General features: G+C 53.1%; 7 protein-coding genes and 1 non-coding gene across 8 annotated transcripts; 6 read left to right on the forward strand and 2 right to left on the reverse strand.

Moving 5' to 3' along the window:
- Nucleotides 1–1,626: 1,626 nt before the first annotated feature.
- QC763_202900 (uncharacterized protein) lies at nucleotides 1,627–4,235 on the forward strand. The gene is made up of 3 exons (XM_062909323.1): nucleotides 1,627–2,537; nucleotides 2,606–2,672; nucleotides 2,764–4,235. Exons 1-3 carry the CDS (start codon nucleotides 2,267–2,269, stop codon nucleotides 3,926–3,928), a joined length of 1,503 nt encoding a protein of 500 aa, XP_062768092.1. The 5' UTR covers nucleotides 1,627–2,266; the 3' UTR covers nucleotides 3,929–4,235.
- A 281-nt stretch (nucleotides 4,236–4,516) lies between these two features.
- CBF5 (centromere/microtubule-binding protein cbf5) lies at nucleotides 4,517–6,678 on the forward strand. The gene is made up of 3 exons (XM_062909324.1): nucleotides 4,517–5,100; nucleotides 5,168–5,223; nucleotides 5,295–6,678. The coding sequence occupies exons 1-3, from the start codon at nucleotides 4,847–4,849 to the stop codon at nucleotides 6,398–6,400; spliced, it is 1,416 nt and encodes a 471-aa protein (XP_062768093.1). The 5' UTR covers nucleotides 4,517–4,846; the 3' UTR covers nucleotides 6,401–6,678.
- Nucleotides 6,679–6,895: 217 nt separating this feature from the next.
- Nucleotides 6,896–7,028, forward strand: QC763_0032370. The gene has a single exon. It is a non-coding gene; the product is annotated as a tRNA-Leu (tRNA).
- A 344-nt stretch (nucleotides 7,029–7,372) lies between these two features.
- Nucleotides 7,373–8,074, forward strand: QC763_0032380 (uncharacterized protein; the record flags this gene model as incomplete). Its single annotated transcript, XM_062905528.1, has 2 exons — nucleotides 7,373–7,599; nucleotides 8,032–8,074. The coding sequence occupies 2 exons, from the start codon at nucleotides 7,373–7,375 to the stop codon at nucleotides 8,072–8,074; spliced, it is 270 nt and encodes an 89-aa protein (XP_062768094.1).
- A 98-nt stretch (nucleotides 8,075–8,172) lies between these two features.
- On the forward strand, nucleotides 8,173–9,430 carry QC763_202920 (uncharacterized protein; the record flags this gene model as incomplete). The annotated part of the gene is made up of 2 exons (XM_062909325.1): nucleotides 8,173–8,280; nucleotides 8,351–9,430. 2 exons carry the CDS (start codon nucleotides 8,173–8,175, stop codon nucleotides 9,248–9,250), a joined length of 1,008 nt encoding a protein of 335 aa, XP_062768095.1. The 3' UTR covers nucleotides 9,251–9,430.
- An 825-nt stretch (nucleotides 9,431–10,255) lies between these two features.
- QC763_202930 (uncharacterized protein) lies at nucleotides 10,256–13,176 on the forward strand. Its single transcript, XM_062909326.1, has 2 exons — nucleotides 10,256–11,331; nucleotides 11,389–13,176. Exons 1-2 carry the CDS (start codon nucleotides 11,064–11,066, stop codon nucleotides 12,741–12,743), a joined length of 1,623 nt encoding a protein of 540 aa, XP_062768096.1. The 5' UTR covers nucleotides 10,256–11,063; the 3' UTR covers nucleotides 12,744–13,176.
- A 4,041-nt stretch (nucleotides 13,177–17,217) lies between these two features.
- Nucleotides 17,218–18,821, reverse strand: QC763_202935 (uncharacterized protein; the record flags this gene model as incomplete). Its single annotated transcript, XM_062909327.1, has 2 exons — nucleotides 18,645–18,821; nucleotides 17,218–18,576 (listed from the first exon to the last, which is right to left on the reverse strand). The coding sequence occupies exons 1-2, from the start codon at nucleotides 18,696–18,698 to the stop codon at nucleotides 17,218–17,220; spliced, it is 1,413 nt and encodes a 470-aa protein (XP_062768097.1). The 5' UTR covers nucleotides 18,699–18,821.
- A 185-nt stretch (nucleotides 18,822–19,006) lies between these two features.
- Nucleotides 19,007–22,281, reverse strand: TKL1 (Transketolase). The gene is made up of 5 exons (XM_062909328.1): nucleotides 21,695–22,281; nucleotides 21,474–21,520; nucleotides 21,292–21,387; nucleotides 21,118–21,202; nucleotides 19,007–21,054 (listed from the first exon to the last, which is right to left on the reverse strand). Exons 1-5 carry the CDS (start codon nucleotides 21,746–21,748, stop codon nucleotides 19,282–19,284), a joined length of 2,055 nt encoding a protein of 684 aa, XP_062768098.1. The 5' UTR covers nucleotides 21,749–22,281; the 3' UTR covers nucleotides 19,007–19,281.
- Between the last annotated feature and the right edge of the window lie 340 nt (nucleotides 22,282–22,621).

Genomic DNA, 22,621 nt, shown 5'->3' on the forward strand with positions numbered 1-22,621 from the left:
GGGAGAGATAGCGCTGGATTTGTTTGCGGATTATGTAGCCTTGAAGTGTTTTAGCATCGAGTTTAGGTGATTTTGAGCTGTCTTTGCCAGAAATGTGAATTGTTCGAAGAACGTCCATTCATCCATCAAATTCTCCAGATCGAGATGCGACCACTGGTAAAAATGGCAAGTAAGGCAATGTCAAACTTGAGTTTCGACAGCTATGTCCTTGATAGCAAATGCCGGCAAGGCTCTGCCCTTCATCACGTCAATACCACTTTTATAGTGCTTGTGCAACACCCAACAAAAAGCAAAGTCAGCATCATCTTGTTTATGTCACCCTCTCTCGGTTTGGCAAAAAAAAAAAGACAGCTTTAGACCACAGATAAGAAGGATCCAGTGGCGTGCCCTGGCCCCCTCCTTCAGCAACAGCGGGCCGAAAGAATGGGTGTGGTGGGTTGCAAAAAGGGGGTCTCTATGGCTTGCTATGTAGGTTGGCAAGCACATCATAGGTACATCGGATACCAACCAACCAGGTCTTATCATCAACGTGGGAGAAAGAGCGATAAGTGTAAACAGCCAACCGCACCGAGGCCAAGTAATGTTCGGCAGTTTTTGAAGCAAGCAGCGTCCTGTGATCTTGTTGCATACAATACCTATCTGATTTTGAGCGGTTGTTGACAAACCAAGATCTTGTTTACTTGACCGCTGACATGAGGACTAAGTATCACCAAGGCAGGCCGAAACTGCCGAGATCTCTCAACATTCTCACCTACCTAATGTATAGACCTTCACACTGCATTGTGCTGTAGTTATGGGAATGTGCTGTGTCGCTTTCAAGTGCCATCCCCTCATTTGTCTGATCTGTCTCATGACCGTCATTGTCACAGCCATCACACAGAAATCCAGCCTTTTTTTCCCCTGAAAAGAGCACAGACGGAAGTTCGGCAGCGAGAAGAAAAGGGGGGGAAAACCCGACAGTTTGGTTTTGCCGCTTTGATTGGGAATTTCCCCAAGATGGTGCATGTTCTATTGGGCGGGATGGGGGGATTGGGGAGGGGGGAACCAACAGATGGATAACCAAGGAAAATCAATCTATTTGACAGTGTGCGGTGGTTGATGCGCTGCATGCATGATGATGGAGCTGCGGATGATGAATGGCTTGCTTTGGTGGGGATGGGATAGGTACTGTAGGGAAAGGTGAGATGATGCACAAGAGGAGACGGAGACACAGATTGTCATTACCAGCATAACACAGCAGATGTCAGTTGATGTCATGGTGCTGAGCCTGAGAGATGCGGGCCTGCCAGTGGGTGAATGGATGGCCAAGTGGATTGGTGGTGAAGTGCTCACCGGATTGAGAGAATGTGTGAGAGAGTTGGTTGGGTTCTTGGGGGCCAAAGTTTATCGAGAGAACAACTTTCAGCTGGTTCCCAATCAGGAAATGAGTGGGCCACGGGTAAAAGAGCGGTTTGCCAATCACGACGGGCGGGTTGGTTGAACTCGCAGGGGCCCCTGCATGGGCAGTGACCACTTCTGGGCTGTGAATGGTCAATGCTGCTGAGCACATGCATTGCTAGCGTGCGACCTTGGAACGGCACAGCGGCTTTGGCATCTCTGAGAGAGTGACGATCACTCTGTGAGCATTTTCAAACGGTGCAAGACAACCCCCAATCACACCAACCATAGAGGTTGAACCCCCGCCCGCCACCATGGGCCACCCTTTTAATGCGTTGAACAGGACCCTGGAGGTGGTTGACGGCTGAGTCTAATGAGTGGGAGGTGTGTCCAGCTCGGTGGCTGTTGTCTGTGTTTGTGCTGTTGTTTCCCTTCACCAACAACAATCCAAGTCTTGTCACTGTCACATCTGCAAAAGCACAAGCTTCCAGTCTCTTTTCCTCCAGGGACCCATCCAGACAAAAGTGCGCGCTTAACCTGACATCCCGAAGATCGAAGCACGTTTCTCCTCTGTTTTACTCTATAATACCGTCATCGTGCCACCAGGAAAGAAGAGAGGCAGGTCGGAATGTCACACAGAGAATCTGGACGGCAATAAACGTCTATTCTTCCCGTTCCTAGCTGCTGCATCCTCCCCGCACAGCACCGCATAATACCCAGTACCCGAAAGGAATAACGACAGACGAAAGACGGCAGAACCCAGCGAGCGGTTCATTTCTGCAACTGCAACCAAACCACATAAACTCAGACGCCACGCATCACCACAGGTAAGAGATCATCCTCACTGCTCCTCCAACCGTGCGCGTGGAGGAGGGCTACCTAAGGCAGGATGCCGTCCACTGCTGCTCGCCTTGCCCTCGCGGTTCTGGTGACAGTAACGACCTCACCGCTGGCCGCCAACGCTCTGCTGGGCACACCTGGATCACCATGCGAGAAGCACTGCAGCAACCAGCAGGACCACACGGCGCGGGATGAGATTGTTTGTGATAGGGGCAGCATAGGGAAGACAGCGGCTGGGATAGTATGGGAGAACTGCATCAATTGCCAGCTGAGGAGCAACTACACATCTGGGACCATGTCGGATCAGGCTGCTTTGCTTTGTACGTCTCCTCTGTTTTCCTTCTCATCAACATGCCTATATGGCAAGACTGATATTAACAAATCTTAGACAACCTTCGATTTGCCATGGACACCTGCCTATGGCATAGTGGCGACAGCACACCATGCACCGGATCGTAAGTCAACAACCCCCCTAAGTGTGCCTGGGCTTTGCCCGGCAGCCACGCCGCAATCCTCCCGTATGCCTCCGTGCTGACAGCGCCTCAGGACAGCATGCGGTCCGCTGGAAGATGCCGTGGAGTTTCGCAGGAATGACACTTCCGGCCGAACCCCATACGGCTTCTGTGACCTATGGGAAGAGAACTTTATTCCTCGATGCTCACCATGCCTAGTTGGTGAACAGCGAGGTCGCGGCCTCTTCCTCAACAACTACCTCTGGATCCTCGAGGCTGCTTGCGAACAGAAACCAGATCCAGGATATACCATCGCCATCCAAGGCGAAGTCTTTGGTGAAAACACCGTCACCATCGTTCCACCAGAAACCACCCTCGTCGGCGTCCCAACGCCAGATTATGGCCCTGTCTCCCTCGGCGCTAGGGTGGGCATCGCCTTTGGTGGCATTGCGCTTCTTCTTATTTTGGCCGGCTTCTTCATTGTCTGCAATGGCAAGAGAAGAAGACGGGCTTTTTTAAGGGAGCTGGAAAAGCGCCACGCGCAAGCAAACCACAGGTATGGTGGCGGAGGAAGTGACATGTTTGAGACACCGGTTAGTCAGCGACCACTTAGGGGGTGGGAGAATGAGAGCCCTGTCTCTGCAGCCACCGAGGCGACGGAACGGACACTACCGCGATATATCTCGCCATACACGAGCACCTACAACAGCCCCGTTTCTGGACCAGGAGGGTCGGCGACGGTAGCGGCAAACTGGCCGTCGCTGTCACCACAGCAGATGCACAGCCAACGACTGGATCAGTTATTACAGCAGCAGTCACCTGCGCACGGGTCCCCGCCACCGGCTTTTACACAGTGGCCTTCGGTTGGGCAGGAGAAGATGGTTATGCAGACGTATACGCAGCATGAGAAGCGACAGAATGAGATTGCTATCGGGCTTGCGCTGGGAGGGGATGAGGCGAGCTTGAGGAGCAAGCCGTCGAATGGGACGATGAATAATGATCGGTATGGGTACCCGGTGGAGGACAAAGGGAAGCAGAGGGATGAGGTGTATGAGTTGAAGGAGGTCGAGAGTCCGTATAATGGGCAGGGTGGGGAGGGGATGGTGCATGGGAGTAATAATCCTTATTATCAGATGCCGAGCCCACCACAGGCACCGGTGCTGCACCACCCTGGTTATGGGAGAGCACATGGGAGTCGGCCTGGGTCGGGTGATAAGGGGGCGACGGGGTTGGGGTTGCAGAGTGTGCCTGTCTCCTGATGGAGAGAGCGGGCGTGTTTTTGTTGGTTTTGGTTTTGAACTGCTTTGAGCTATAATACCCGCCCCCTGAGATGATAGGGTGCATTTGGAGTTGGGTTTTGAGATGACGGGTTTTTTGTTGGGGTCTTGGATAGTGTATAAGGTTGGATATGGGTATATATTTGCGAGAAAGGGGTCGGTACATCTTCCCTGGGATGAGTAGATAGGAGATACTACCAGGTATTATGAAGGTGCTCCAGATGATGCTGTCTGTAGAGTTTAGCCACGATATTATCACATCACAGTTGCCACTTCTCAACCAAACTGCGCATCTTCATGCACCCACAGGATGTGATTAGACTGGTAGTCACACAGAGGTCTTCAGGGGGTGTCAAGACAAGGCCATGCTCCAGATGCTGGATTCCATTGTCGAGTCGCTGGCCAGTGTCTAACAACAGCGACAATTGATGGGCCCGAGCTTCTCTCAACACCGGATATCTGCATATCTACTCACGATAACAGGGCTCGAAGCCACGCCATGCCTCATCAAGTTAGCGCTCTCCCGCCAAGCCATACAGTTCCCCACATTATCTTTTTTGGCCTTCGTAAGAAAAATTTGGAGAGCTTCACTCTGAGCTGCTTGCTTTCTCTCGATCGCTTCATCTCGCCCAACACCACGGTGGACAAATCGTGCGGCTCCTGAAGACCCTCCCTCTACCAGACAGCCGTCCGAATCGTGAGCCCTTTTATTCACGGACCACCCATATCACCACTGTTTTTCTTTTCTCAATTCACCTGTCCCCAAGTCGCAAATCCAGCGCGTCGAGAAAACAGACACCCGACTGACATTAGTCCCCCGCTACTTCGTCACCAACAACAACAACAAAAACAACAACACCGATCGCGAGTTGAATATATCGAATTGCGATATCCTTTACGATGTCCGTCTCCAAGGATGTCATCATGCCCTCGTCGGCTCCCGCTCCCCCTGTGAACGACAATGAGCTTCCCCTCCTTCTGAAGGGCTACAACGACATGCTCGTCCGCACCAACCATTGGACTCCCATCCCCTATGGTTGTGCCCCCCACAAGCGTGATATCAAGTCCTACATCTCCAGCGGTGTCATCAACCTTGACAAGCCTTCCAACCCTTCCTCCCACGAGGTTGTCGCCTGGCTCAAGCGCATGCTTCGGTACGTCGTGTGTAAAATCGAGAAGAGAGATGGTTGGGAAAAGCGGCTAATGGAAAATGTGTTGTAGCGTTGAGAAGACTGGTCACTCTGGTACCCTTGATCCCAAGGTCACTGGCTGCTTGAGTAAGTTGGAGAAAAAAGCCCTATGCGATTGGATCGGTGGGGGCAAAGTTATTAACATGGTGGGAAAACAGTTGTCTGTGTTGATCGCGCTACTCGTCTCGTCAAGGCCCAGCAGGGCGCTGGTAAGGAGTACGTTTGCGTGATCCGTCTCCACGACAAGGTCCCTGGTGGCGAGGCTGCCTTCGCTCAGGCCCTCGAGACCCTCACTGGTGCTCTTTTCCAGCGGCCCCCTCTTATTTCGGCCGTCAAGCGTCAGCTCCGTATCCGTACCATCCACGAGAGCAAGCTCATTGAGTTCGACAATGACCGCCACCTTGGTGTCTTCTGGGTGTCTTGCGAGGCCGGCACCTACATCCGTACTCTCTGCGTTCACCTTGGTCTTCTCCTCGGTGTTGGCGCTCACATGCAGGAGCTTCGCCGTGTCCGCTCCGGTGTCATGTCTGAGGACGATGGCAAGCTTGTCACGCTTCACGATGTTCTCGATGCCCAGTGGGCCTACGACAACGGCGGTGACGAAACCCTCCTTCGCAAGGTCATCCACCCCCTGGAGACTCTCTTGTGCACTTACAAGCGTCTCGTTGTTAAGGATACCGCTGTCAACGCCATCTGCTACGGTGCCAAGCTCACGTTGCCCGGTCTATTGAGATACTCCAAGGACATTGATGTGCACGAGGAGGTTGTTCTCATCACCACCAAGGGTGAGGCTATTGCTATTGGTATTGCGCAGATGAGCACTGTCGAGATGTCGACCTGCGACCACGGCGTCGTCGCCAAGGTCAAGCGCTGCATCATGGAGCGCGACCTTTATCCCCGCCGCTGGGGTCTCGGCCCTACTGCCATTGAGAAGAAGAAGTTGAAGTCCGATGGCAAGCTTGACAAGTATGGCCGCGCCAATGAGAACACCCCCGCCGCCTGGAAGGCCAGCTACCAGGATTACTCTGAGTCCCAGCAGGGCGCTGAGGCTGCCGCCCAGGAGGCTGCTGCCCCTCCCACCCCTGTCAAGGCTGCTGAGCCCGCTGCCGTTCCGGCCGCTTCCTCTCCTGTTAGGGAGGAGAAGGAAAAGAAGCGCAAGAGCAAGCACGAGGGCGAGACCGCCGAAGAGAAGGCGGAGCGCAAGAAGGCCAAGAAGGAAAAGAAGGAGAAGAAGTCCAAGAAGGATGCTGAGGATAGCGAGTAATGGATTTTTGAGATGCTCTGATCTTCTTTTTTTTCTCTGTCGGTTTGCACACACAACCTCTGGGCGTTTTTATTTGGGGGCTGGTCAAGGGAAAAATCGGAGGGCGTTTTGGGAGTTTTTGTCCTGTCTGATTATCATGGCATACAGCTTGTTGGGGTAGCACGTTATGCATTATACCTGGAGCTTTGCGAGTTTGTGTCGGGGGTGGCGGTGGATGTCTATATAGCTGTATGTAGTAAGAATGGAGAGTTGTACGATATATTTTGGGTGTGATGGGAATGGTTGTGGCTTTGACACGAGTGATTGTTTGTGGTGTCTTGACAGCATCTCCAACACCTTGAAGTTCTCAACTCCAAGCATAACCATGATTTTGTATGCTCCATGCTGAATATCTTCTTGGAGATTTGCAGCCACATGATTTACGATTGTTGACTATGAATTGAGAATGGCTTCATATACTTTGAATACGGCTTGACGGAACATTGTACAAACAGCGGGTTTTTAGCTCAGTTGGGAGAGCGTCAGACTGAGGTCAAAACTTCGTTTTTATCGGTTAAAATGATATCCCGAGAAATTGGGTATCAGAAAGACAATCTGAAGCTCGTGTGTTCGATCCACACAAACAGCACTGTTTTCCTTTTGGGCATTTTCACTTCCCAAGCCATGTTTGACTTTTTGTCTTTGGGAGGTCTTCAATCTATATGTTGAGCTAAAGAGCTCAACATGTCAACTTCTGGCTCGGCAACTCTTACCTGCCCGCTGGGATTCGGAAAGAGAGGTCGAGGTTTCATCACGGCATCACGCCGATGGGTCTTTTTGACTTTGGAGGCGTCACAATGCTCATGAGGCGTGAGCCGACCGAGCTGTGCAGTTGACGACGGGTGAGCTAGGTTGATTAGGGGGAGGGCAATGGTGTTGAGATCAGCACGAGCTATGGGGTTGTTAGTGGGTTTTTGGTGTAAAGTCTGGATCATGGGGGGGAGGGGGAGTGGTATTCATGAGCTTGAGGGAAAGGTCATGAAAGTACTATGCTTTCCAGGCTTACAGAGGCTTGATGGCATTTTTTCCAGTGAAGAGGGATTTTCACTGAGCACTGAAGATCCTGCCACATCGATTGGGCGACTACGATACGAAAGACGCTTCCTCATCTCAACCGTCCCCATCTGTGCGGTTGCCGAAGAGTACAGCTTCTCACTTTGGTAAGTTGCAGCTCCCTAGCGCGCATATACGCAATCCCCAATACGATTTCGGACAGTAGATACAGTCCAGATTGGGCAAGCAAACAGAAGAACAATGGAAGTTCTTGTCCTTGTGAAAGGACTTTGATCTTATCAAGATACCTTACCTACTTTTCTGGCACCTGGCTTTTCTTGCTTTGACCTCCGATTCTGACTGACAACAATCACAACCCCTTTCCAGCCTCTTTTTTTTTTTTTTTTCTTTTGTTTTCTTGACACAGGCATCAAGTGACAAAGACCCTCTGTGCGGCCGCGCAGATTTTTACGAAAGGATAGGAAGAGGGTTTTGTGATGATGTCAATCTTTTGAGAATTTCTCTCTTGTTTCTTGAGACTTTTGGATATTGTTTTCTTTCCTCGCTGTCGGCTTCTGACGATCTTGTCTGATTGCTAGGCCTCCTCTATCGGGAGAGCTGAGAGACGGCTGCTCTGCTTGAACTATAGCCAGCCATTAACCGGTTGGGTCCGAACTCAACCCTTTTTCGCCACACACCTCTTTTATTAGGTTTCTAGAGGGTAAACAAACAAGAGCATCATGCTCCCCACGCTCGTTACCCTCCTCCTCCTCCTCCTCCTCCTCCACCTCTCGCTTCTCCCCCTCGTCACCGCGACCGCATCCCCGTTATTAAACCGTGATTTTCCCGTAAGTTGAACCCCCTTCCCCTTAAACCCCCTGTTCTATAGGTAAGTAGACCATCCTAATCCCCTCCTAGGACCCCTCCATCCTCCACGACTCCTCAGGAACCTACTATGCCTTCGCCACCTCCCTCCTCACCGGCCCCTCCCCAAAAAACATCCAAGTTGCCTCCGCCCCTTCCCCGTTGGGACCGTGGACTTACCTCGACATCGACCCCCTCCCCAACCCGGGCTCCTGGACCTCCGGCCCCGGCTCTTTGACCTGGGCCCCCTCGGTGGTCCGGCTATCAGACAACTCCTACGTGATGTACTACTCTGGCCAGCTCTCCGGCAACAACAGCGCATATCACTGCATCGGCGCCGCCAAGTCAACCTCCTCCGTCACAGGTCCGTACACACCCCTATCCCAGCCAATCGCTTGTCCCATTTCCCAAGGCGGGGCGATCGACCCGGCCGGGTTCCTGGACCCCCTGACAGGGAAACGGTATCTGGTCTACAAGGTTGATGGGAACTCCCTCGGGAATGGGGGTTCGTGTGGGAACAGTGTTGCTCCTCAGGTTCCGACCCCGATAGTACTGCAGCCGGTGGCGGATGATGGGGTCACTTTCGTTGGGGAGAGGGTCACGATACTGGATCGGACGGAGGAGGATGGGCCGTTGGTGGAGGCGCCGGATTTGTGGTTTGACTGGGGGACGGGGACGTATGTGCTTTTTTATAGTAATCATTGTTGGAGCGAGGAGGGGTACTCGGTGAATTATGCCACGAGCGGGGAGGTAACGGGGGTGTACAAGAGGGCGAGTAAGGGGAGTTTGGTTGCTACGGGGGATGGGTTGGGGGTTGTCGCGCCGGGGGGCGCGAGCGCGGTCAGGAGGGTGGATGGGGACGGTGGGGGGAACAGAACGAGTATTGTTTTTCATGGGAACTGTGGGGAGGGGAGGTGTTTGTTCGGGGTTGATGTTAGTATTGGGCTTTCGTGAGGGATACAGGGATACGAGTTTGGGTCTGAGGTAAGGAGAGATCTCATGATGGATATGAAAGCACATGGTTGGATGGTGGTTCGAGATGGGGACAGTGCTATAGTAAGCGAGGCGAAGAGATATGGCGGGATGTATATCAAAAGGCGTACATATATGAATTAATGTGTAATACGATTTTCATACTTGAAGTCGCTTTCTTTGCCATGCTGAAGAGCTTCTTCAAACAATCCATGCACGGCTCAACAAGTGGTAGCAGAGACGAAACGCACAACCCTCCAGATGGGACGAACTAGATCCGCAGACGAGATGGTCGTCTGGTCTCAAGATTGGGTCTCGAGATCTGTGGGTGGTGCCTATAAAGTGGCCGATATAACGGCCATGCCGCACCTCCATGGCCACATGGGGAGCCGCCCACCACCCCCTGGAAAGGGGAATCCGTTGTGATTGTGCTCTTTACGTGCGTCTTCAGTTACAAGTTGCAAGATGGTGTTGAGACAAGTCATGTTTTCGAAGACTTGGTAACGAAGCTTCAGGAATTGGCATCGTTGTGAGGCAACTCGAAGAAGACAAAGATAGAGGCTGTGGTGATGGAAATAGAAGCAGTACCAGAGCTGAGGAGCCCTCGGTTAGTCTGTGTTCTATAGGATCGTCGATGCCCCACGCTGGTACGACCATCCATCTCTTGACTGTCTTGGTTGCTGTGTCTGCGTCACGGGACGAGATGGATGGGAAGATGGGAAAGAGTCTGTTTGAGGGCGGTAGCTGGATCCCTCGAGGTGAGATCCGAGCGCGAGACTCACAGAAAAAGACAAGAGATCACGGTGACGGGAAGAGCGCTCGCAGCGGGTAAACGGCGCTGTAAAGTCACAGCAGGTGTGTGACCCTCCCAGTGTCGTGCAGGCGCAGTTGGTGCAAGAAGCGAATGAGCTTTGGGCAGCGCCGGATGTTCGTTTAAGCTTCCAACCCCCCCATTCCCAAAGGGGATTAGCCCATGATCTTGGTGATCTCCAAGCGCCCGCCAAGACACCCTTTCCAGATTTCTCACTCTGAACCTGAACCTCGCCGACACTCGGCATGGGCCTGGGCAGTGGGCGAAGCGCTGCGGCCGCAGATATTGACGATTCCAGAATGCCGGGTTTGGGTATTTTCCGATATGTCTTGAAGACCATCACCGTCACGGTCACTCACCATCACTGTCACCATTACCGCCACGCTGCAGGGCTGGATTGACGAGCCAAGTGTTGGGAAGAGAGGAACACCGACGATGGAAACCATCTCCTTCTGTCAACACACCACCACACACCACTTCTCCTCCATCAGCAGAGCAACGACACAACGGTTTTGGGTTGATGATGGTTTCTAAGAATTGACTGCAGCATGCACATCTCCATTGGCCAATCCGTCCGAGAGCGTTGCTGCCGACCAGACGAGCTCAGGTACGGTCCATCTGCCGACTGTCAGCCCTGATTGGACTGACTGGCATGAGGACCTGGCCGGGGGTTCACCAGCGGCACATTGACAAGACTATCAGCTCCCATCACACCCTCAATGCAGGTTGGCACACCATCTGAATGCCTCCCCACTTGCCTGTTCTGGCCCCCGTCACGTCCACATTCCCCTTGACGGCGGCTCCAGAATCGATACTTGTACTGGAGTGAATCCACCTCCTCCATGTTCTTGGGTTCTTGTTGCCACTCTCGCTCGTTTGGTCCATCGACAACCACCCTTCTTTCTTCTTCAGTCCGCCCTTTTCATCATATAGTTAATTTACCTAATTCTCCCAGGCTGGATCCTGGTTCTTTACCGCTTTACAATGCTTCTCCTACCGGTTGTTCTCCTTATCCCACAGCTTGTGTCGGCCCTCCAAGTAACACCAAACTCGCCATGCGCCTCGAAATGCCTAGACTCAGACGACCTCGATGCCTCAGATCCCAATTCGTCACACACAAGAAATTCAGATGTTGTTTGCGAGGACAACAAGTTCTCGTCGGCAAAGGGACAAAAGTGGCAGACATGCATGTCATGTCTAGAGACGAGCACCTTTTCGCAAGGGGGGGAGAGCGACACCATGTGGTTCTTGTGTTAGTCATCCCTGATTCTGTATATGGAAGAGCGTTCTCACTAACAGTGTGTCCCAGATAACCTTCGATATGCTGCTGCATTCTGCGTTTTTGGGTATCCCAATGGGACAAGTATCGGGCTAGATGTTTGCACCACAACCAAGGCCTGTGGACCATTACGAGACGGCGTCGAACACGGTCTTCTCGACCAAAAGAACATGACGGCGTACTCATACTGCAAAGCCGGCGCAGGAGGTGCCAACGACCTTTCCCATTATGAAGGCTGCTTGTCTTGTGTTGCCCCCCATGGCTCGACAGACTACCTGACCAACTACTTCAAGGCGATGGAGGCCGGATGTGCCCAGCAACCGGCACCGGGTGTGCCTCTTGGCCTCAACGAGACTGTGTTCTCTAACAACCGAATCACCCTTGTCGATCCATCAGCACCCAAGGACGATGGCGACAGCGCGCCGGTCGTTGGCACAACCACCATCATTGGTATCGTGGCTGGAGTGGTAGTGTTGCTTCTAGTTAGCGGAGGATTCGCTTTCGTCTGCCTTCGCAAGAGGAAGAACAAGACCAGACGTGCCAGCGCCGAAGCTGACTTTTACAGCAACTTTGGTGTCGGCGGTCATGGCCACCGTCCCAAGTCATCTATCTCCTTCCAATGCCAGACACACATGATGTCCCCTCGCTTCTGGCCCGGAGCGGAAGAGGGCATCTCCCCTGCCACCGAGCAGAGCCCAACGGACACCCAACTCCAGAGGTCATCTATCTACAAGCCCCCCATGGGCGGCATCGACGCCGTCTCTTCCTACCCCACCAAAGAAAACCGTTACAGTGTGCAACAGAAACAACAAGACGATTCCATCGCCACCGCTCCCCACAAGATGGGCATGCCCCTCCACCAAATCACCACCGCCCTTCCCCCCGCCTCTCCTCCCCAGGTGTACACGGCCTCCTCCGAAAAAGTCTACTACTCCCCCTCGGACTTCAAGTCCCCCCTATCAGCCGACTCGGTCCGCAGCACCGCTGCTCTTTTACCGGCTATCAAACCCTACATCCCAGCTGAATACGGCGTCGTTGGTCAAGCGCAGCCCTACCCCCAACCTCAAGTTCCCAGCCCAGCTCCCACCGTCACATCTTTTGGTCAAAGCCCAACGTCTGCCGTGTCAGCTCCAGGAACGGGGATGACGCCGCTGTTGAGGGGCAACCCTTGGTCCGCCGCTCTAGAGAAGCCCCAGCGTCCAGTTATTAATGTACCGCCGCCTCCGCCGCAGCAGAAGAAGGGGAGGGAGAGCGTGATGATGGTTGGGTTGGGGATTGATGCCGGGGCGGTGCCGCCCAAGAGGAAGGGGACGCCGACGCCGACGGGGAGTCCGGTGGAGAGTGTGGAGATCAAGACTGCTTTTAAGGCGCCGCCGAGGAGGTGAATTTTTTTTTTTTTTGGTTTCCGAATATACCTATGAGCATACCATACCCTATTGCACCGCCAGGTGCTTTTCTTTGAGTGTATTATTTATGGAATTAAGTGGATGGGTGGGGTAGTGTATGTTAGCGAGCATGGGACATATGGACTAAGTAAGGTATTGGTGTTTTGGGCGTTTGTCTATTTGAGATGTACACATATCATATCACATCATTTGCCTGTCCACCTATCTACCCTACCTACCTACCTACCAAAGAGGAGAATATAACTTGTATATCACATCTTTCTCTGTTTCATTCTATCAACCTCCTCTCCTCGCTTCACTGTAGCATACCGTCAAAACCCCAAATGTCGAAGATATCTACCGCAGCGGGAGGGGGGGAGGACGTGATAGTAAATAAGAGAGCAAAAAAATATAAGCAAAGTCTCCAGTTCTGGCTGTCCTGTAACATCCTGCTTGCTACGACCACCACAACCTGCTCTTTTTCACCACGCTCTTGTTACATTCGTTCCATTTACTGAGATGAAGCTACTTCGCTGGGGAAGTGGGAGTCGGGGGAGGTATATATTGGGTGGGTGTTTGCTTATGGGTCGGTTAGGTAGATAGATAGATGGTGGGTGGGTGGGTGTTTCGGTGATTGACTTTTTGTTTGTGTGGGCTGGGTTAGGCTGATAATAAGAGTAGGTAGAACTGTAGCATCGATGGCGCGATATACCACGTCGGATATTTTGTAGGTAGACAGACAGCCACCTAGGCATTGTCGCGTCTTTCTTCACAGAGACCTGGTAATCATGTAAATCAGCGAAACTTTTTATTGAGCCTCGCTACCTGAGTAGGAAAGTAGGACGGAACCATGGGTGAGACGTCTCATAAGAGTCCCCTAATACCCATCCGAAATCAGCTTCCTCCCCTTCTTCACCGTGTCAAATGAGGCGTATAACCATCCCAACTCCAGCTTGAAGACTCCTCCCCGGCTCCCTTCCATCATTTTTGATGCCAGAAGTCCTCAAGGCAGACCCCCTGGATAGCCATGTTGATGATCCTCAGCGCCTTTTCCTCTTGTCTAAACACCATTTTCCTCCTGTTCCGAGACCATTTCCCTCCCACTTGAGACACTTCCCCCCCTTTTGAATCCATGGAGGAGGAGATGAAATGCCCTGAGAAACCAGATATCCCCCTTTCCCCCACCAAACAAACACCGTTTTGTCTGATAACTCCCCATCAACCCGAATGATGTCGAGACCACCACCACTGAACTGGTTCCACTCTACCAGTGAACCGAGTGCTCTGAAGCAACGTACAGGTACTCGTCAATGTCCGGCCTGATACCGTGGAAATGTCCAATGGTCTGAGAGTACTGCGCCAGAATCTTGTCAATCTCCCCCCTCAAGTAAGCCTCGTCCAGGTCAAACTCATTATCTCCCGAAATGAAGTCCTCAAATTTGAGATCCACCAGCAACGCTTGAACTCCAATTGCGTCTCCGGATCTCTCCCACCGGTCGGCGGGCATAGGACCCGGCTCTATTTCATGCACTCCTTGAAAGCATAGATGCTTGCCACACCAGTATCAAGAAACTCGAGGACTTCGGGAAACAGTCTCAGGGTCTTCTCCAGATGCATAACACTCCGGCAGCCCCTTTCAGTCTCCTGTAATGCCTGGCTGAGACAGACGAGCGGATAATGATCAGTGTCGGTAAGATAGGCTGTAATGCGCGCCTTCAGCGCTGTGAAAGCCTGACTAGCCTTGACTTGTGTGGTGATGCTGGCTACGGCGTCTGCGAACTCCTTGTTCATCCAACCACCCTTTTGCCCCGACCTATTGATCGTCAGCAAGCCATCATGGTCAATGCAGAGATCCTCTATCGCGAAGGTCTTTTGATGTGCTTATGGAGACCGATCTGTTGCAGGGAGCGAATAGACCCATGCATGTTCAATGCCACCTGCGCAGCTGTGCACTTGCCGCCGCATCGACGTTGGCTGACTGGGGGGGCGCCTCGTTCAAATCTTCAAAAATCTTCAGCAACTTGGAACTATGTGCCAAAGAGCGAATGCTGTCCTGCCGTGACCTGGTTACTTTATTGAACAACCACATCCAGTCGGTGTTGGAATCGATATCAACGAAGTCGTCCGGCTGAGGGTTCATGATGGTCGACATCTCCTTGGGGTCGAAGATGATATTCGAGAGCCGAGAAATTCGCTGAAACATGGACAGGAAAGATAGCTGAAGACGCAAGTAAGTGAGGTCGAGCCGTCTGAAGATAGCTCGAAGGCGTTCAGTGATTGATTGAAGGCCTCAAGTAACTGGTTGAAAATATCAAGAGACTCCGTTCAGAAGGGGTAGAGGACGAAGTTGTTGGGTGGAAGAAGACATCCAAAATCCTCAAGCAGGAAAAGAAGGGGGCATTCATACCTGTCCTTCCACCTCTCTGCCGAAGCTTCTCCTCTCTCAACAAGGCAGGAGCACCATTGGGCAAACGTCACCAGAACCTTCTCTAGAGGTCCTCATCTCTACCGTAGGCTTCCAATCTTGCGGTTCACCTGAACTTTGACCCCCAAGAGATCTCGATTAGCTACAAGAGTGCAGATAATCTAACAGATAAGATGTTGAGTGACACTGTGTAGAGCAGAGATGACAATGTAATCTTCTGCTGTGGCTTGACCCACGACACTGAACTGGCCCGATTGATAGCTACGACCAGCCTCTCCGATCGCTATCTTCCACAGACACAAGCTCCAAACACAGCAGGGGGCCCTAGTCTTCATAACCCCTTTCGAAATCAGCGCACAACCCATCCCCAAGCCTCATAGGAAGCCCTCTCTGCTATCAAACCTGCCATAACCGTCCGACTCCCCTAATTCCCCAGCTCGAAGACAGAATGCCCAGATGCGCCCGTCATACCGGAGCATCCCACTGATCAGTGCGAAACGAAAACTCGCTATTCAAAGAAGCGACGTGACTGATGTGAATGTGGTAGTTCTAGAGCGAACGATTCACCATTGCCAGCAGCCTCTCCGGATCCTGTAGTAGCAACTCATCCCAGTCCTCTTCCGCGCGGCTCTCAATCTCGGCTGTCTGCTTTGTATCGTGTCCAGTGGTCCATGGTCAGCGAACCTGGCCCCTCGAGCCCAAGCGTGACAGCAGAAACGATGGCTGCATCAGACTCGAGCTGCTTGAGCGCTTTCGCACACATATCCCAAGTATTGTGCAGCTGTTTGAGAGTCGGGAATTCCCTAGTCTCTCCTGAACGCTCGTATTGATTGACATCTTCAGCCAAATCCTTCGCACATTCGATATTATTGTCGAGGACCCCAAGATTCGCAATAGAGCTGTATCCGACCAAGAGTTTTGCGCAGCTCAAGGAACGCAGTGTGATGAGAGGACTTTGCTCTGAACTTCTGTGAAAGCCTCCTGGATGTTGGTCTTGATGTGTCTTTGGGAAAGCTCGACGGACCAGAGCGACTCAGGATCAAGATCAACGAGAATCTCAGGTAAATTCCCTGACCGGCTCGTCCTCACGGCGTCGCTTGCGGGAAGATGAGGACACAGTCGTGATCTGGTTGTTCGAGGAGTTACCGGAGGTGGGTTGATCACCTAGAGACACGCCTTGATCGGATCTAGCCATGACGAAGGCCGAATGACTTCCCAAGGGAGGAGAAGTGGTTGTTTAGAGGAAGAAGAATCAGAGGCCTGTAGCAAAGAAGAAGAGAGTGCTTATACCTGACCTAGCCCTCAAGCAGGCAAAGAACCACCTTCAACGCCCTACGTCAACCTCAACCTCCCCGAGATGCCTGATCTATCTGTAGGCAGCCAGATAGGTATCATACTGGAATCTCTCGCTGACCTCCTGTACGACGTGATTGCACATATCTACAGGACGTGACATCTATCTGGTATGACAGCACACATCTTGCTCATGTCCGAGCTGTCAAGGTCGCCGCAAAACAAACCACACAACAACCATATACAGCTTGATAAACCTCATAATAAGACTCGGTAGACATCACATCCCAAAGGCGCCCTAGCCTAATATCCCTGGGCAGGTGGTCGTCTTATCATCCGACCATTTTCCCCCATCAATTTCAAAATGAAATCTCACAGGGTCACCATTGTGAACCAACATGTAAAACCAAAAACCCATGAAATTCTACTCGAGTTTCCACAAGACACCTGTCTGGAACACTTATGAAAATCAAACCTCAAATATCTCCCCCACCCCCACCCCCTCCCCCCCTCCCCTCCGATTCTCCACCAAATCCAACCTCCACCCCTCCCAATTCTTCAACCCCCTCTTAATCTCCTTGATCCTCTCCAACCTCTTCCTCCCCTCCTCCTCCTGCGCCCGCCTAAACGCCTCCTCATCAAACTCCAGTTCATCATCATCATCGTCCAAAAACCCATCATCCTGATGTCCGTGTCCGTGATGATGCCCATGATGTTGATGGCCACCACCAGTCAGAGCACTCAACCCGCTACTAATCAACTGCCCAAACCCACCCCCTGCCCGTGCCCCTGTCCCGGTCCCGGTCCCCCTCCCCCCAAGTCAACATTCTCATACATCTCCCCCTCAGGCCCAACCTGCATCTCCTTCCTCTTCTCATGCCAAATCCCCCTCCTCAAATCCGCATTCTCCCCCTCCAGTTCCCTGATCCTCCTTTCTAATCGGGCTCTCTCCTCATCAATCAGCTCATCAACACCCTCATCATCCCCTCCCCCCTCCTGCGCGTCCTTTTTCCTCAGCTTCAAATTCTCCGCCTCCACCTTCTCCAATTGCCCCTGAACCTCCCCTAATTCCTTCTCCAATTTCTCCTTCTCCCTCTTCAACCCCTGCATCCGTGAATCGTGCTCCTTATGCAACGTAGTAAGCGTAACAACCTTCTTCTCCAACCCCTCCACCTTCTTCACCAACCCCTCCTTCTCTTCCCTCATCTCCTTGGCCTCCTTCTCCAACTGGCTCGCCTTCGTCTCAGCCGACGACCTAGCCGAACCCTCCTTGACAACCTTCTCACTCACCCTCTCGAGCGCAACCTTCAAATCCCCCACCTCCCTCTGCGCCAACCCCGCCGCCCTCTCCGCCCTACCCAGCTTCTCCTCCAACGCAGCCACCTGCTCGTTCTCCCCACCCCCCGCGCTCAACCTCTCCACCTGCGCCCTCAACCGTCCCATCTCCAGCTCCATCGTCTGAATCGTCTCCCTCGCCCGCTCCAGCTCAGCAGCTGGTGGCGGGCTCGCAACAGAAATACTCCCACCCCCACCCCCATGCCCCTTCCTCTGCGCCATGAGCTGCTGATTCTGCCTCTTCAAACCCTCGATTTCATTCTTGAGCTTTTCCACCTCCCCATCATCATTCTTCCCCCCCTCAGCCTCCCTCAAATCCTCAAGCTCACCCTCCACCCTCCCCAACTTCCTCTCCAACTCTTTGGCTTCCTTCTCCCACCTCCCCTTTTCCTTCTCCAGTTCCTCAATTTTTGCTTGTTGCTTCCGGTAGATATCCATCGCCGTCTCCCCACCTTCCCCCCCCAACCCAGGGCTGAGAGGCCCTAACCCCCCAGCACCACCCGCACCACTTCCCAGGGAAATCGACCCCTGTCGGAAACTCGTCGAGCGAGCCTTGGACGCCTGGGCAAGTGACGACGGTGGTGCGCTTAAGGTCGGGGAGCCAGCGCTGTCAACAGCTTCCTCTTCTTCCGCGGGAGGAGGAGGAGGAGGAGGAGCAACAGCATCGGCGGTTGGCTCGGGGGTCCCAGTCGCGGGGGTATCAGTCGCGGTGTCTTTCTCGTCGCCAGTGTCCTTTGTTTTCTTGCCCGTCTTTTTGGCCTTCTTCTTCATTGCCTCGACCTATACCACAACAGGAAACAGTTAGAACCTGGGGGTGGGGAGATAGCAGCACTGTCGGGGGGACAAACCCTCTTCTTGGCCGCGGCGAGCTTCTCAGCTCGTTCCTTTTCTTCGTCGGCCATTTTTGCTGTTTTCTTCAATGTCTCAACCGGTTACTGTCCTTGACGTAAGAAGAGATGGTAGGAAACACCAGAGTTGGACGTGAAAAGAGCTTAGTTGTTGCAAGGTGGGAGCAAGTCGCATGGGCGAAGGTGGCATCAAAGCAACAAGCCACAAAGGCCAACCAGTTACCAGGTAAGCTGGGGTGACCTGAGGGCCCCATAGCGCCCAATGCACACTTCCCTGTCAGTAAGCCACAGGGGTACAGGGGTACTGGGGTACCCAAAGGTGACGCCATTCTTCTGTCTCAACAACTTCCCCTTTAAAACATCTCTCCAAAACATACACACATGACAGTCAGGCAAGAGTTAACGTCATAAGCGGTCTATTGCTTCCATCATCATGCTATACTATTCATAAACGCAGTTATTCCCGCAAAAAACCAAAACCCAATCATACAGCATTTCCACCCGACAGTTTTCCCATCGGTCCAATCCTTTTAAAATCACCAAATTGACAGGCCTGGTTACCGTCTACCTACATTATTGCAACTTTTTATATTGGATTTTTTGTATCCTCGTCCCCTCTCCACTTTCGTCTCCCTCTTTAGAGGATCTGCTGGAAAGCGCGGTTGATGGGCGAGCGGACGGGGACACCCTTCCAGAAGTCAATGGTCTGGAGGGCGCGCTTGGCAATACCCTCGGGGGTGAACTCAAACTTGGCATAGACGTCCTTGTAGGGGCCCGAAGCACCGAAGCGGTTCAGGCCGAACTGCTCGTGAGTGTACTTCTCCCAGCCCATGGTGGACATGACCTCAATGGACAGAGAGGGGATGCCGTCGGGGAGAACGCTGAGCTGGTAGTCCTTGGGCTGGGTGTCAAACACCTCGAAGCAGGGAAGAGAGACGACACGGGCCTTGATGCTGTGCTTCTCGGCGAGGAGCTTGACGGCGTCAATGGCAATGCAGACCTCGGAACCGGTGGAGACAAGGGTGATGTCGGCACCCTCCTGCTCGTGGAGGACGTAGCCACCCTTGATCGCCTTCTCGATGGTGGAGCCCTCCAGCTGGGGAAGGTTCTGGCGGGAGAGAGCGATGATGCTGGGGGTGTGCTTGGAGGTGAGAGCGACGTAGTAGGCAGCCGACGTCTCGTTGCCATCGGCGGGGCGCCAGACCATGCAGTTGGGAAGGGCGCGGAAGTGAGTGAGGACCTCGATAGGCTGATGGGTGGGACCATCCTCGCCAAGACCAATGGAGTCATGGGTGGCGACCCAGATGGCGCGGACCTGGGACAGGGCGGAGAGACGGACGGCACCGGCGGCATAGGACACGAAGTTGAGGAAAGTACCGCCGTATGGAATGATGGTACCATAGGCAGCGAGACCGTTCATGATGGCGCCCATGCCGTGCTCACGGACACCATAACGGATGTAGCGGCCGTCGTATGTGCCGAGGCCGGTCGCCGGGGGCTGGAAGTCGATCGAGCCCTTGGAGCGGGTAAGGTTGGAACCGGTCAAATCGGCGGAACCACCGACAAGCTCGGGGACGGCATCGAAGATCTTGTTGATGACAATCTCGGAGAGCTTTCTGGAAGCAACGGCGGCGTCGGCAGGGGTATAGACGGGGAGGTTCTTCTCCCAGCCCTCGGGAAGGTCACCCTTCTGGCGACGGACGAGGTCGGCGGCCTCACCCTTGTATTCCTCAGAGTACTTGGCGAACAGCTTGTTCCACTCCTCCTCGGCGGCGGCGCCGGCGTTGGAAGCCTTGCGGCAGTGGTCATAGACCTCCTGGGGAACGTCGAAGCTCTTCTCGGGGTCGAAGCCGAACTTCTCCTTGAGCTGCTTGATGTCGTCAGCCTTGAGGGGAGCACCGTGGACACCGTGGGTGCCCTGCTGCTTGGAGCCGAAACCGATGATGGTCTTGAGCTGGATAAGCGTGGGCTTGTCCTTGACCTCCTGGGCCTTCTTGAAGGCGTGGAGGATGCCCTCGAGGTCGTTGTCACCGTCCTCGACGGTGATGGTGTGCCAGCCGTAAGACTCGTATCTCTTGAGGACGTCCTCAGTGAAAGCCTGGTTGGTGTCGCCGTCGATGGTGATGTGGTTGTCGTCCCAGACGGCAATGAGGTTGCCGAGCTGGAGATGGCCGGCGAGAGAGCAGGCCTCGGAGGAGACACCCTCCATCAAGCAGCCGTCGCCGAGGAAGGCGTATGTGTAGTTGTCAACGAGGTCGTAGCCGGGCTTGTTGAAGACGGCGGCGGTGTGGGCCTGGGCCATGGCAAGACCAACAGCGTTGCTGATACCTTGGCCGAGAGGGCCAGTGGTGACCTCGACACCGGGGGTGTCATGGGCCTCGGGGTGACCGGGGGTGATGCTGTCGACGGTCTATAGTTATGGCTGTCAGAATGCTGGCCAACACTGGAAGGCAGAAAATAAGCTCCAACTTACACGGAAGGCCTTGAGGTCATCAATGGAGAGGGCATAGCCGTAAAGGTGGAGGAGGGCATATTGGAGCATGCAGCCGTGGCCGTTACTGTAGGTTCATGCGGTCAGATCATGGCTCACTCATCCCGCGGCAAGCTGTGTGTAAGCTGGGGACTCAAGCGAGAGAGGAGCACTTACGAGAGAACAAATCTGTCGCGGTTGAGCCACTTTGGGTTCTTGGGGTTGAATCTCATGATCTTGTTGAAAAGAACGTGGGCAACTGGTGCCATGCCCCTACACTGGTGTCAATAACCTCAAGCCTTGGTTGCGCCGGCATCGGGCAGTCCGTGTTTTTGACGCCATCGTCGCGGGGAGCTTACATTGGGGCACCGGGGTGACCGGAGTTGGCATGAGCGGTCGCATCGGCCTGGAGGAGAGAAAAGGTGAGTGGCTGGCCATGATGAATGCGCTCTCAACAGTGTTGCCATCGCCGAATTGGACACATGGTGGAATGCGAACAAGATTGCGATGGCGGGGGCGGGGTTCCCTTTTTTTTTCTGTTGAGAGACTCTTTTCGGGATGGAGGGGTCCGTTCACTTACGGCCAGAACACGGATCGTGTTGATGGTCTTGGTGTCAACCTCGGTGAAGCCCATCTTTGCGGTTTGTCTGGATGAATCTGAAGACAATGACAAGATAGGAAGATGTTACGAGGAGAAAGGGGAGGAGGGGGGGAGTCACTGGATATATGAAGAGGGAAGTGGGAAGAGAGCGAAAGGTTCCTGGTGGGGTGTTTTAGCCCAAGGGCTCCAAGGGGCAAGGGGAGGGCGTTGGGGGTCGGGACGGTGGTGTGTGTCGACAGAGTGGGGTTGTGCCTCTGGGGAGTTCCAGGTAGGAGAGCTTCCCCTGCCCGTGCCTTCTGGAGCTCTGGTTCGCCCGGATGAATGCCAGCTGTGGACCTTTGGGGGAGACCAGGGACCTCGAGGATCTAATCTCTCACCTCTATCGTCTCTGCCAGCTGGTTTTTGTCTCTTTTTTTTTTTATTCATTTATTTATTTATTTATTTTTGTTTATTTTTTTGTTGTTTTTTTTTAAAAAAAAAATTTATTCTTTTCTTAATCTTTTTTATATAATTTTTTTTGGCCCCAGCCGCGTTGATCTTTTTTTCCCAACTTTTTTCTGTAGTCGCCTAGCATCGGAGCTGGCGGAGCTTGGTGACGTCGAGAAGCCTTTGACGTTGCTGGCGTGCTTACCTTAGCTCCGGCTTGTTCTTAGCTTCCCCATCAAAAAGATACATATCCTCAATAACTTTATTATACTAAATACTTTTTACCTAGCTGTACCTCGAAGGAAAGGAGGCTGTCTAAGGGAATGCCTAAGTGTGAGCGCAATGAAACAACACAGTAGCACATTGGCCATTGCTTGCCCCTCCAAAGCTGCCCCGCGTTTTTCCAGCTTGGGTGGCTCCAAGAAAGATGATCAATCACGACCAAGATATCACAAAGCCATGCTGCTCACTCAGCGAACC

The sequence above is a fragment of the Podospora pseudopauciseta genome (genome assembly GCF_035222475.1).
Source record: "Podospora pseudopauciseta strain CBS 411.78 chromosome 2 map unlocalized CBS411.78m_2, whole genome shotgun sequence".
Taxonomy (NCBI): domain Eukaryota; kingdom Fungi; phylum Ascomycota; class Sordariomycetes; order Sordariales; family Podosporaceae; genus Podospora; species Podospora pseudopauciseta.